We start from the raw sequence: 15,463 nt of genomic DNA, 5'->3' as shown, positions 1-15,463 counted from the left end.
TTAATTATGAAGGAACATAACACAAATTCAAACTGACTGACTTGTACTCAAAAAAGTAAGGTCATATAAAACAAGGAAAACTAAGAAGCTGTTCCAAATTGAGTCATGGCAACTAAACACAACACATAAAAGGACATCACTAGGGCAACTGGCAAAATTTGAATGAGATGTGGAGTTAGATGGTAATATTGGATTGATGTTAAATTTCTGATGGTGATTATACTATGATACACAGGAGACTAACCTTATTTTGAAAAAATACACACTGATGCATTAAAGTGTAGTAACATGGCTTCATGTCTGCAACTTATTCTATAAATAGGTCAGAAAAAAGTATAGTCACATGTATATAATTCAAGAAAATGGTAAGGTAAATGTGGGAAAGTGGTTAACACTTGAGAAATCAGGGTGAAAGACTTATAGAAACTACAATTTTTGCAAATTCTCGGTAAATTGCAAATTTTTTCCAATAAAAATTAAAAATACAGACTCATACCAATTTCCTTATCCATTTGGTCTGATGTTGACTGTAAATCCTGCTGTTCTGATGACTGTGTTGGTGAAGAAGCTTCTTCGGTGGTGGTTTGACATTCTGTTTCAACCTCTCCTAACTCTCCTTCAATCATACTTGTGATTCCACGAACAAGGTCTAGCAAACAATGGAATGCCACAGACATGGCGTAACCTTCAGGTATAGTTGGAGGCTCAACTTTGTCTAACATTTCTAAGCTGAAATTATGAAAAATATAGAATACTAATGAGAAGCCACAACAAAAAAATACATAAAACTATTTTCTATAATTTACAGACTATAGAAATTAAGATTAACAGAATAGCAAAAAATAAAGCGACATTACCAAATTTATTTCATTTAGGGAAGGGATCTCTTCATGGTATTCTAAAAACCTGATTTGAAAAATTAAGGCCTGACCACTGGCATAACTAATTATTTTAATAATTTACTTCTCGTTCTCCCGAGTTGTGCCAACGTTTTCATTAAATATTAGATATTAGAAAAATTAAGACTGATATGCAAAATATGAGATACGATTATAAAACTTCTCAAACTCTGATTTGTGCTTTAAAAATAAGATGTCACCAAATCAAATCACTCCTATAAAGAGGAAGATGCTTTTCACACTGTGAGATACCCAGTTCACCTATCATTTCAAATACAAATCTGCCAACAAGGTGAGAATAAGAGCATCAGTGTGTCAAGTTCAAACTGCAGAGCAATTTTTTACCCCATAGGAGAAAGTTTTCAGAAGGAAGGACAATACATCTGTTTTAAATCATGGCAGATAGTGAACTATGGTTCTAAACCTCTTAAAATTGATATCTGGCAAAATAATCCCCAGAAGAGAGAGTAATTCAATTGATAAAGAACTAATGATTCTGGAACAATGGATATTCACATGCAGAAGAGTGATGTTGGACCCCTATCTCACACCATATACAAAATTAACTCCAAAATGAATCAATGATCTAAATGTAAGAGCTAAAACTATAAAACTCTTAGAAGAAAACATGGGTAAAAATCCTCATGACCTCAGATTAGGCAAAGGTTTGTTAGATATAACACCAAAACCACAAGCAACAAAGGAAAAAATTGATAAATTAGATTCGTCAAAGTTAAAAACAATTGTACTTCAAAAAGCAGCAATCAAGAAAATGAAAAGACCCACAGAATAAAAGAAAACTTTTGCAAATCACATATCTGATAAGAGGCAGGCATCCAGAATATATAACTCCTAAAATTAAATAAGAAAAAGACAATCCAATTACAAAGGAGCAACGAATCTGAACAGACATTTTGCCCAACATGATATATAAATGGCCAAGAGGCACACAAACAGTCGCCAGTCATTAGGGAATACAAATCAAAGCATGGTAAGATATCATTTCATACTCACTGGGATGACTATGATAAAAAAGATTAACCAGTATTGCTGAGGATGTGGAGATATCTAAACTCTCACACACTGTTGGTAGGAATGTAAAACGGTATAGTTGCTTGGGAAAAGAACTTGGTACTTCCTCAAAAATTTAAACATAGAGTGACCATATTACCCAGCAATTCCACTACTAGTTGTATACCCAACAGAAATGAAAACACATGTCTATGCAAAACCTTGTAGACAAAAGGTCATAGCAGTATTATTCATAATAAACAAAAGTGAAAATAACCCAATATGCATCAATTGATTTAAAAAAGCAATTCTATATATTGGAATATTATTCAGACATATAAAGGAACAAAGTAAGAACACATTCTCAACACAGATGAAACTTCAAAACATTATGCTGGGCTGGGCATGGTGGCTCATGCCTGTAATCCCAGCACTTTGGGAGGCCAAGGTAGGCAGATCACGAGGTCAGGAGATCGAGACCATCATGGCCAACACGGTGAAACCCATCTCTACCAAAAAATACAAAAAATTAGTCAGGCATGGTGGCGGGCGCCTGTAGTCCCAGCTACTCGGGAGGCTGAGGCAGGAGAATGGTGTGAACCTGGGAGGCAGAGCTTGCAGTGAGCCAAGATCATGCCACTGCACTCCAGCATGGGCGACAGGGCAAGACTCCAACTCAAAAAAAAACAAAACAGAAACAAAACAAAACAAAGACACATTATGTTGATATGGGAGCTAAAAAAGTGGATCTCATTAAAGGAGAAAGCAGATTGGTGGTTTCCAGGGGCCAGGAAGGGTGGAGGTTTGGGGGTAAAGAGAGGTTAATAGGTACAAAAATACGGTTATACAGACAGGAATAAAATTTAGCATCTAACAGTTCAGTAAGGTAACTATAGTTAACAATAATCTATTGCATAATTTAAAATAGCTGGAACACAAGAATTCAAATGTTCCCACCATAAAGAAAAGATAAATGTTTGAGGTGATAACAAAATTACCCTGATTTGATCACTACACATTATATAAATGTATCAAAATATCACATTTACCCTGAAAATATGTACATTTATTACGTATCTATTGAAAAAAAAAAACAAAAGAACATTTGTGTGATTCCATTTATATGAAATATCCAGAACTGGCAAATCAATAGATGCAGAAAGCAGATTAGTGGTTGCTAAGGGGCTAGAAGAAGGGGGATTGGGAAATGACTGCTAATGGGTATGAGGTTTCTTTTAGGGGTGATGAAAACTTTCTGGAATTAGGTAGTGGTAACGGTTGTACAACTTTGTAACATAATGAAACATGAATTGTACACTGTAAAAGGGTGAATTTCATGGCATATGAATTATCTCAAAAGTAAAATTGAAATTACTAAAGATTACAATAAAAAAGCTAAGAAAATGTCCTACCTCAATATCTTAAAGTTTCTGAATCATCAAGGTAGGTAATTAATAAAGAAATGCTAAATTAAAAAAAACATAATAAGAACATCTATATACAGTGATCATTCATTGAGCAAACACTCTTAGCCTGGGACTCTACTTTTTAAATATGTACTATCTCATTTAACTCCTCACAAAAACCCTAAGAGACACAGATAATAAAACTGAGGACTAATATGACAGTTATTAATCAGAAGTTTTTAAACTCGTCTGATTGACACTAAAGCCTACCATTAAGGCATCAACTCTTGAGCTTTTAAAAATTTATGTAATCATTAGAAATATATTTACATTATTGATCACGAAATTTAAGCTCTAGAGTTGGAGGCTATTAGCAAACTAATGCAGGAACAGAAAACCAAATACTGCACGTTCACACTTATAAATGGGGCTAAATGATAAGAACTTATGAACACAAAGAAGGAAATACCAGACACTGAGGTCTACTTGAGGGGGGCGGGTGGGAAGAGAAAGAGCAAAAAAGGTAACTGTTGGGTACTGGGGTTAACATCTGGGTGATGAAACAATACATACAACAAATCCCCATGACACGTTTACCTATTTAACAAACCTTCACATGTACCCCCAAACGTAAAAGGAAAGTTAAAAAAAAAAAAAAAAGAAACTTAAGCTCAAATGGGGAGATAGAGTTTACGGCTTTAATCTTTCCCAGACCAATTAGTCTTTGAGAGCCACATCCTAAATAAATCAGTGTTAAGCATCTCGTTAGACAAATTCCTATCCTCAAAGAATATGTGATCTATTGGGAAAATGTATCTAAAACACAAAATAATCCAAAACATCGGAAACTCCAATTCTCCAATTCTATGGCACAGACTTTAAGCACTAGAACAGTTAAGAGAAAAGGTAATTTATACTTTTTATTTATACCATAAACCTAAAAGAAAACACGTACTTTCTTACCTCACTTTTTCAGTGCTACTTTATTAGAATTACTGCATAAATTCCATTTTGAGATAAAATGTAATTTATCTGTTTAAACATTTTAAACTTAAGCTCAAATTGCAAAAACTGTCACAAGTCCAACTTTGAAGGGATCTGTAGTGTAATACATATAAAAGAATATGCCACGAATACTTATGTCAAAACTACTTCTATCTATATATCACTTAAGTTTTCAAATTATACTCAAGCAGTCAATAAAAGAACAGAATGCACAATCAAGATTTATACATATGCCTTCAAAGAAAATAGTGAAATCATTTTATATTGAACTCACAATGAATGAATAAAAGATGCCAATTCAACGGTTAAGCTCCAATGTGAACACACTAACCCATGTACAAAAGAACACCCAATATTTTCTGGCCATTTATTATTTCAGAATTAAGCAATTTCAGTATGTACAGTACTAAAAAAATATATACACATATGTTCCTTTAGAGATTCAGTCCTAATCTTGTCTTAAAGATGAGAAAATTAATGTCAAGTGAAATCAGGTGCTATACTCAAAATCACAGTATTTAGTAGCAGAATTAAAATCCAGTATTAATAAACAATTTGTTTGTAGGCTTTTACTAATAAATTTTCAAAAGAAGTTCTACAACCCAGACAAGTATTTATTATTTTGTGGCTTGTTGCTATTGTTTTTCTTCCTCAAGCACACATTTTCACTCCCTCCCTTTCTGTGTCTGCTCAGTATTATCTCCTCAGGGAGACCCTTTCTGTCCCCATCTTCTCCTTGGTCATTCTCTATCCTCTTAACTTGCTTTATCTTCAAGTTAACCACTACCCCAAGGTTATATTATATATTTACTCGTGTATTTATTTATTTACCGTCTCACTCACTGAAGTGTAAGCTCTATGAAGCAAAAATTTTCTTCTGTGTTGGTTTTTGTTCAGATTATAAAATGAGGTGAGATGGTGAACTAGATAATTAATGTCTCCTTTAGCGCTAGATATCTGATTCTTCTACAACTTGAGTCATTACCTTTTGTACAAGGCAAAGCCTATAAAATACTAAGTAGTTTTAATATAAATAACCAAAAATAACAATGAATTTTAATTAAAATATTTCAGTCTTCTATGACTCTATACTTTTATAATTTCAGGCAAAATAAAGCTGCAAGGTAAAATATACCTAGGATGATACAATGCAGACTGACATACCAGAGAAAGTGATGATTTTAACTAGTCAAAGATTCTGTTTCATTTCTATTTTTTTTAAGAGATGGGGTTTTGCGGTTACCCAGGCTATACTCCAACTCCTGAACTAAAGTGATTCTCCTGCCTCAGCCTCCTGAGTCTGTATCACATTAAGTCTTGATTTATGTCATAAGGATAGTTTTATTTTATTTTTAGACATAGTCTCGCTCTGTCACCCAGGCTGGCGTGCAGTGGCATGATCTCGGCTCACTGCAACCTCTGCCTCCTAGGTTCCAGCGATTCTGGTGTCTCAGCTTCCCAAGTAGTTGGGATTACAGGCGCACACCATCAACCAGCTCATTTTTGTATTGTATTTTTAGTAGAGGTGGGGTTTCACCACGTTGGCCAGGCTGGTCTCGAACTCCTGACCTCAATGTTCTGCCCACATCGGCCTCCCAAAGTGCTGGGATTACAGGCTTGAGTCACCGTACCCAGCCAAGGATAGTTTTAATTATACATACCAATTACTAAAATACATCTATAACTGCCTCATAGTAACTGTAGCAATGTTAAATCCATGTAGTATTGATTGCCTTATTTCTGTATTTCATTAAGACTTAAGAAAAAATCAGTAATACATTATTGAGTATGCATTTGTTAAATTGAAATGGCTAATGACAAACAATTTAAAAATAACAGATATGGAATCCATTAAACACTTTTAATTAATTAAAAACTAAAATTTCCATGTGTTAAACCCTAAGAATATGATTAGATAAGCACTTAAAATAACTTTTCTTACATATAGAATTCTGAAAATTAGATATATCACTACTTCCATTGTATAGATGAGAGAAATGAGGTAAAAAAAGAAAAGAAAAGAAAAAAAAGATTAATTTGCTGAAAGTAACTCAGCTAATACTAGACGACCTAAGCCCAAGTGGTCTGAAACTAATTAATATACTTAAACCAAAAAGCTGTATAGGAAAGCTAATAGGTCCATATGTAAAGAAATCATATTTCATTTTGTAATGCTGTTAGTCTACAAACTAATAAAGAAAACAGATAAAATCCAGTCCTAGATACAATTTTCATACTATGACAAAAGAAAATGAGCTCTAAAATACATTAGAAATACTGGATCTAAAATTTAAAATATAATACAGAGAGAAGCATTTTAGGTTAAATATCACTCCCAACAATATAATTCTTTATAAAATAATGCTACTACTACTTACTAGGTGGCTTTAGCACTGCCTTGAACTGTGATTGTCAGAATAGGTATCCAGGTTCCCCTATATTCAAATGCTGGCAGCAAAGTAACACCTCCACCAATCCCCACCATTCCTGAGTTAGCTGGTGCTGAGACTGAGCCACCTAAATTATTGTTTCCTGTTAGAGAAGAAGGGAAAAAAAGGAAAGATATTAATTTACTACTTGACTACAAATCAGTAATATTCAAACACCTGGCCAATCTTTAAAAAAATTTTCTGTACTATCAGAATGGGTACTGCAGAAATAAATGAAATTTATCAGTGCTATTTTGTCTATCAGAGAGTCTTCCTATTTCCCTAAAATACCATTTCCCTTTTTAAAATAAAAGCTACTATTGGAAGTAAAAATACTGATAAATGTTTAGCATATCTTTAATTAAACCACTTTTTATCAGAAGTGGCAATAAAGTATACAAAACCATCACTCAGTACAAAGTGGAAGAGAAGGAAGGTAAAGGGAAACAATAAACCATATAGATTCCCAAACAAACTCCAACCATGTTAACTCCTTTAAGAGAAGAACTAAGTCTTCCTGAGGCGGTAACCATCTAGACTCTTCAAAGGGAGTCATCAAATAGATGCTTTTAAAATGAAGATTAGCATCTAAACTTTTGTTCTTATGTGATCAGAGAAACTGAAAGTATGTCAGAGAAGAAAATCTATTTTGGAAAAAAAACACAACTGCTTCAGTGAGATCAGATTATTCTTTAGGTGCAATTCTTTACTACCAACATATTTAGGTAACCCAAATTTCTCTAGTCACAGAATTTCATAATATCCTCTCAGAATGGTCAATACTGTAACTTATGGCAGAATATAAGAAAGAAAATTATGAATATGTTTTTACCAGCTTGGTTGCTTGTAGCAGGATTTCCAGTAGGGGGGACAAGAAACAAGGACTGTATAAAAGATCCCAGTGCATTTACAATATCACGAAAAACCTTGGTAGAATGCTGTTTCATATCATAGGACTGACAAAATGACCTGTAAAATAATTTAAAATGTTTTTGGGAAAAACATTTGAATCTATTAAAAATTTTAAACCTTTTTATAGCAAGTGATATTACTGGAAGAGTTACCAAGCTATACTCAAAAATTCTTCATTACACCTGAATGATTTTACTAATTTAGGACAAAGGTTCAGAAAGAAGTCACAGTTCTAAAAAAAAATTATTTTGGCTATATTAAATCAGTAAATTCAGACTGATGTCTATCACTCACCATGTGTTTACCTCACAGCTCTTTTCCACATCTACACACCCTATCCCTCCTTATAGAAACAATATCCTATTTTCTTTGTTTAGAAATCACTAATATTGGGAATAAATACCAAAAGTCTTCTGACTAGTTTATTAACCTATTATAGGTTACTTTACAGGTTAATAAACATTAACCTATCTATTTAACAAACTATTGCTAAGGTTTTACCTTAATAGTTGAGGTTGCACACAGAATCTGTGTATTGATTCCACTGCAACAGCTCGTAGCCACTGTGGTTTATCTGCATCCAGAAATTTCACCAGAAGTGACAGAAATATCTCACATTCAGTTACCTAAAAATATATGATTTTTAATACTATTTATTTGAATCAAAGAGAAGAATTATAGACTGTGTTCTTATTCTTAACTTAGTGCTATGGACAAACCAATAAAATCTTTTAGATTAGAAATCAAACTCTTAATGGGGAATGGAGAAGCAGAGAAAGGAAATGTAGTTATACACGGAAAGGTTAACGGTAAAAATAATCACAGTGTTTCTCTAAATATATCCCTGAAAACATCAGTAATCTGCTAATACGGTTAATCCTTTGTCCTTGCTCTTTAGAAAGCAGAGAATACCATCATGCCATCTCCATTTCTAAAAACTGCCAGATAGCATGTACCACACAAACTGCTGACAGGATGCATGTTCTACTCTTCAAAGCAGTTTTTCCATACTTTCTTTTGCTACTAAAGAAACAACGAGGCAAGCCGAAGGGTGCTTAGTATAAATTTTGTAGTAGAAAAATAAGGAGGAACCTATAGCAGTTGTTGACAGATGTAAAGTATATAACTCTTAGAACAGGGCCTGTACTGCTAATTAAGTATTAATTATCATTACTGTTGTTGCTAATATAGACCATTTCTCAGCAAGCTCGTTATAAATAAATAATGTTTGAGGCACACCCAAGGCATTATTCATTACATGTCTGATAACTGAATGAATGAACAAACAAAAGCTAACCAGTTTACTCAAAGGTAAATGGATTGTTTTTGTTACTTATTAACTGACAACACAGCAGGACCTCTCGAGGTAAAAATTAAGCTGACGTGGTGATTATTAGGCCAAACTGATTCTTGCTAGTAGGTGCAGCAAGTTATTGGATGTTTTAGCTGGGGTATCTCAAAATGAGTGAGACAACAAATTTGGAGAAATACAGTAGCCTTCAGCCTTTCAGTGCAAAGTCTTAGCTGCTAGTATTTTCTAATGCCTTTCAGTATCTTTAACTGGATGCTTAAAATAAGGACATAATCATAATCATAATGACACAGTAGAAGGAATAACTAAAAACATTATCACTTAGACTGCTAATGACTGGGGAAGTGTATGCAGAGGCTTGGCATTGTCCTAAACATGATAAAGCTTAGTTTAAAAGAACTAGATCAGGAGTCAGGTGGCTCAACTTCTTTATCCAGCAACCTTGTGCATGAAGACAAGCATGGTTGCCTTTCTTATAAATAAAGGATGAAAATATCTACATCTTTCTGGGAAATCAAATGAGAAAAATGTAAGAAGAAAAACATTCCCTAAACATGATAAAGTGCCATGCAAATGAAGAGGGCATTATTTTTTCTAAACAAAATGACACCTCTTTAGAGAAAGAACTGAAAAAGAAAGACCCATGTTAGTGACTCGGTGGACAACAGCTCTATCTACTGGAGGGTTTAAATACTAATAAGTCCTTCAACAAGTGCGATATCAGCTTTACAAGTGGCATAAGTGGCATAAGTGTGTGTGAACGAATTTAAGGTTCATCAGCTAAGCTCTGAGGCAAGAATACAAAGGATCTCATAAACATCAAGTACATTACAGTCAAAGGAATAACATTATAAAACTTGCCTTGAAAAGTATATCATTTTTTCTCTACGACACAACGACTATAACACAAACCAATCATTTATCAGTTTATACTGGAACCACTACAATCTTGTGATTTCGGTAAAAAAGACAGCCTCTCTCCTGAAGTCTGGAACCTTGTTCTTCTTTTGTTTCTTCTTGTCAAGTGTGAAAGTTTGAGCAGAGAACTAGTGTTGAGAGCACTGAACACTGAACAAGGGCCTCAATGGAGAAAACCTACTATGAATCTGTTAAGTCTTTCCACCAAGTGGCTGCACTCATAAGGAAACAGGTATTAAGATTAGCATTTATGGTGTAAATTCAATTTTTGTGACCCAGATACGTCATAAACTCCACTATACTAACATGAAGGGTGATGAATGTTTTTGAACTCCTGCAGTACTTTGGTACTAGATTATTATCTAAATATCAAGAGACATCTGATGGCTTAAGATGAATCAAAGTTACTGAGGTAGACATTCTAATCTCAGTATCACATATATATCTATTAAAGAATCCTGTATATAAGTGTTGACTTGGGAGACAATGAAGAAAATCTGGTAGCACATTCATGCAGGAGTCTGTTTGTCAGGAGCTTGTCAGAGTTAACAACCTTGGAGCTAATGGATTTTGTAGTGACGAGATCTATTGTCAGAGAACTGTCTGTGAAGAAGTAGAAAATTCATTTGGACAAGACAATTTAGCCTCATTCTTTCCTTTCTAAAAACAGTAAGTCAAGGGCAGAAAAGAGATGTGCGAGCCTTTTTTTTTTTTTTTTTTTTTTTTGAGACAGAGTTTCACTCTGTTGCCCAGGCTGGGGTACAGTGGCTCAATCTTGGCTCACTACAACCTCCACCTCCTGGGTTCAAGTGATTCTCGTGCCTTAGCCTCCTGAGAAGGTGGGATTACAAGCCACCGTGCCCAGCTAATTTTTGTATTTTTAGTAGAGATGGTGGAGTTTCGCCATGTTGGCCAGGATGGTCTCGAACTCCTGACCTCAAGTGATCCACCTGCCTTGGCCTCCCAAAGTGATGGAATTACAGGCATGAGCCACCACACCCAGCCTCTTATAATTAAGTTTCATAAATTCCTTACGGGTACTTGTTTAAGGAAAGATATCTGGGCACACATCCTAAGTGATTCAGAGAGCAGAAAAGCACCTATCTTGGATGCAGAAAGGGAAAAGAATATAGTATAGCAGCTATTAATATACCTAATGAGTGAGAAATTCTAATTTCTAAATTCTAATGAGTGATAAATTCTAATATACCTAATGAGTGAGATATTCTAATTTCCTCTAGTCACTCTAGATATATTAACAGAACCTTTGAAGATTAATTATCTTCACCCTTGAACTACCTGATAGAGTAGGATAACCTGGTGAATACTGGGAAGCACAAAATTCTGTAGGGTAGTCATTCCCAAAGTGTGGTCCCTGGGCCCCTTAGGAGTCCCTGAGGCCATTTCAGGTGGTCTGCAATTTCAAACTTATTTTCATAATAATATATTATTTGTCATTTTCAATGCACTGACATTTGTACTGATGGTACAAAAGCAACAGTGGGCCAAATGCCTGGTGCCTTAGAAGAAATCAAGGCAGTAACCCCAAACTGTACTAGTGTCATTGGATTCTTCACTGCCACACATGATTTTTTTTAAAAAAAAAATGGTTTTACTTAAGAACCATAATAAACGGGCTGGGCGAGGTGGCTCATGCCTGTAATCCTTCCACTTTGGGAGGCTGAGGCGGGTGGATCACTTGAGGTCAGGAGTTCAAAACTAGCCTTGCCAACATGGTGAAACCCTATCTCTACCAAAAATATTTTCAAAATTAGCTGGGCATCGTGGCAGGCACCTGTAATCCCAGCTACTTGGGAGGCTGAGGCTGGAGAATCGTTTGAACCTGGGAGGCAGAGGTTGCAGTGAGCCGAGATCACGCCAAGATCGCGCCACTGCACTCCAGCCTGGGCAATGAGAGTGAAATTCCATCGTAAAAAAAAAAAAATTAATTTTTTTAAAAGAGCCATAATAAACAAAACTAAAATAAAAATAAAACACATACTGATTTTGTTAAATCTGACCCATAAGTACGTGTCTTTTTTTTTTTTTTGAGATGTAGTCTCGCTCTTGTCGCCTAGGCTGGAGTGCAATGGCACGATCTCAGTTCACTACAAATTCCGCCTCCCAGGTTCAAGCGATTCTCCTGCCTCAGTCTCCCAAGTAGCTGGGATTACAGGCGCCTGCCACCATCCCTGGCTAATTTTTTGTATTTTTTAGTAGAGATGGGGTTTCACTGGTTGGTCAGGCTGGTTTCGAACTCTGACCTCAGGTGATTCACCTGCCTCAGCCTCCCAAAGTGCTGCGATTTTAGGCGTGAGCCACTGCGCCTGGACAAGCACATGTCTTTTTAACGTTCTGTGCGACAAAACAGGAAGTACACATGAAGCATTTTTGCTGTGTATCAAAGTACCGTCATTGTTGGAAGAAAAGCATAGCTGTGAACTGAACTAGTCTTTTTACTCTGTGGAATAACATTTTAACTGAAAAAGCAAACGGTAAATCATGATTATTTACATTTGTGTATACTGTACAAACAGTTTTTCAAAAATAAAGTATGCCTGTCACTTTAGGGTAAACAACTGACAGTGTTGTCAATAATAAAATTTGAGCTTTCAAACAAAAATTAGAATTTAAAAAAACTTGTATCTACCCTATAACCTAAGACTCTTCTGATAAATGGTGGTGATATTAACAAATGTAATATTTGATACTGCAGGAAGTGATAACATTTGGAATATCTACACAACTAAAATACATGATATTACAAAATCATGCATGACTAAAAGATCCATTTGAAGTGTAAGACCAATGAAATGAATGTTACTGTAACACAGTATAAAAATGTTTCAGAGGCCAGGAGCCGTGGCTCACACCTATGTAATCCCAGCACTTCGGGAGGCCGAGACAGGCAGATCACAAGGTCAGGAGATCGAGACCATCCTGGCTAACGTAGTGAAACTCTGTCTCTACTAAAAATACAAAAAATTAGCCAGGTGTGGTGGCAGGCACCTATAGTCCCAGCTACTTGGGAGGCTGAGGCAGGAGAATGGCGTGAACCCAGGAGGCACAGCTTACAGTGAGCCGCGATCGCAACACTGCACTCCAGCCTGGGCAACAGAGCGAGACTCCGTCTCAAAAAAAAAAAAAAGTTTCAGATCCTAGACCTGTAAGAAAGTGCCGGCAGGGTGCGGTGGCTCATGCTGTAATCCCAACACTTTGGGAGGCAGAGGTGGGCGCATCACAAGGTCAGGAGATCGAGACCATCCTGGCTAACATGGGGAACCCTTGTCTCTACTAAAAATACAAAACATTAGCCGGGCGTAGTGGTGGGTGCCTGTAGTCCCAGCTACTCGGGAGGCTGAGGCAGGAGAATGGCATGAACCCGGGAGGCGGAGCTTGCAGTGAGCCGAGATGGCGACACTGCATTCCAGCCTGGGCGACAGAGCAAGACTGTCTCAAAAAAACAACAAAACAAAGAAAGTGTCATTGGTTCCATTTGATATAGTATCAAAGAAGAACGTCCACCATTATTACCTAAAAAAGCCATTAATATAATTCTGCCTTTCAACTACATGTCTTTATGAAGCCTGATTTTCATCGTTATGTGCCAACCCAAAAAACATCACAACAGAATGAAGACAAAAGATATGAGAATCCAGCTGTCTCCTATTAAGCCAGACATTCAAGACATTTACATTTAGAAAATGAAAAATAATTTTTTTCTTTAAGACATAATTATTTTTCATAAAATAATTTATGTTAACATGCAATAGGTTTAGTATCATTTCAGCTTTAATTCTTAATAAAGTAAATAATGATAGAAATAACTCACATACACAAAAGCTCCTAAATATTTTTTAAGAATATAAAGGGGGTCACTGTTTTCATAGGGCATTCAACACGATTTATTTATTTTGGGTCCTGATACCTCTGTCTTGGATCGCCAAGTGTCACTCCCTCCCAGCATTCCCCTTCCACCACCCACCCCCAGTATCACTCAGCTGAGGCGAATTCAGCGACCAGTAGGGACACAAAGGGCTGAATGATTGGAACAGTGGTGTGCTGCCAGAGATGGCAGACAGCCAGGGCATCCCCAGCGCCTTTCTGCTCTGGAACTTTCTGTGACCCGTCGGGGTGTTCTGAATGGTAGCACACCCTCTTCCACATGGTTATTTATTAAATGACCACTTTCTCTTGCAAAAAAAAAAAAAAAAAATTAATAAAAGAGTATAAAGCAGTCTTGAGAGTAAAAAGTATAAGAATTTTTCCTCTAGTATGTCTTCTAGGAGATGTACCATTTCCAGGTTTAAATAGAGAAAACACAGAGAAATAAGAGAGAGGCATCGCACATCAACCATATATAGCTTACCCCACAACTACCAGACCTCTAACTTTTGCCCTTAAAGAAAATGTAGAATGTCTACATTTTTCTAAGCTAACATGTCCCAATGTAGCCAATTACAATACTGAGGAATTACTTTCCTATATATATCTGAAAATCTCAACTTTGCAAACACAGTCCTAGAGCTCCCTATTGGGAACCAATGTTTTACCAGTTGATCATCACCCACAATTCACAAGTAAAGCAGGAAAACAGGCCTTCCTCTTCCTTTAGACAGTAACTTTCAATTTTTTTCTGTTGCTGGCTATGCTGTCATCTGTCCCACGTTGTCCCCCTACACTCCCGCCAAACGCCAATTAAAGGGACGTAGGTCAAAATACAGAGAATGGTATAGAAGCAATACAAGAAATTTGGCACTGTCAGCCTTGGAGAAAGAAAAAAAAAAGAGAGCAAGAACTAAGAAAACAGTGAAATAGTAAAATGCAGTGGGGTTAAAAGTGTGTGTTATGGAGCCTAAAAAATTAGTGAACACCCCGGTTTTGCAGCTTATAAACTGCATCATCTCAGGCAAATTATATAAGCTTCCTGGTCCTCATTTTCTCAGCTGTAAAACACAAATATGAATGCCTGCTTCATACGGCTGTAGTAAAGTTAAAATGAATTGATGTATGCAAAGCAATGCTATGGTCTAAATGTTTATATACTCCCAAAATTTATGTATTGAAGCCTATTCGCCAGTGGGATGATATTTGAAGGTGGAGTCTTTGGGAGGAAATTAGGTCATAAGGCTGAAACCCTCATGAATGGGATTGTGCCCTTATAAGAAGATACTTGAGAGGCTTCTTCCTCTCTCTACTTTCCACCATATAAGAATAAAATGAGAAGACAGACATCTGCAAACCAGGAAGTGCACCCTTACCAGACACCAGATATGCTAGCAGCTTGATCTCAGATTTCTGAGGCTCCAGAACTTTGAGATTTAAGCTACACAGTTTCTGACATATTTTATATAGCGGCCTGAACTAAGACAATTACTCTGTACAGTGTCCAGAAAAGAAGAACTCAATAAAAAAATTTTATCCAAAATGGAAATTACTCAGGAATTAAGATATCTGTATCTCTGAAAAGGTTATTAGACAAATTGTTAAATAACAGAATTGATAGAGAGAAACCAAGAATCTCAGCTTGGCCCAAGTATCTTTAGTCTGTTATAACAAGATAACCAGAAA

The 15,463-nt window shown here is 36.0% G+C and overlaps 1 protein-coding gene across 6 annotated transcripts in view; it reads right to left on the bottom strand.

Moving 5' to 3' along the window:
• Nucleotides 1-15,463, bottom strand: part of MON2 (MON2 homolog, regulator of endosome-to-Golgi trafficking) — a 128,131-nt gene that overhangs the window by 61,713 nt on the left and 50,955 nt on the right. For all 6 annotated transcript variants that reach the window (XM_021922555.2, XM_003906705.5, XM_009181118.4 and 3 more), the window contains 4 exons: nucleotides 8,164-8,288; nucleotides 7,583-7,719; nucleotides 6,700-6,853; nucleotides 497-729 (listed from right to left, as the gene is read on the bottom strand). In XM_021922555.2, the coding sequence (XP_021778247.1) occupies nucleotides 497-729; nucleotides 6,700-6,853; nucleotides 7,583-7,719; nucleotides 8,164-8,288 (649 nt within the window). The remainder of the gene's footprint in view (nucleotides 1-496; nucleotides 730-6,699; nucleotides 6,854-7,582; nucleotides 7,720-8,163; nucleotides 8,289-15,463) is intronic.

Source organism: Papio anubis, chromosome 9 (assembly GCF_008728515.1).
Source record: "Papio anubis isolate 15944 chromosome 9, Panubis1.0, whole genome shotgun sequence".
NCBI lineage: Eukaryota > Metazoa > Chordata > Mammalia > Primates > Cercopithecidae > Papio > Papio anubis.
Note: the sequence above shows the minus strand (reverse complement) of the source record. Positions and strands in the feature narration are given on the sequence as shown.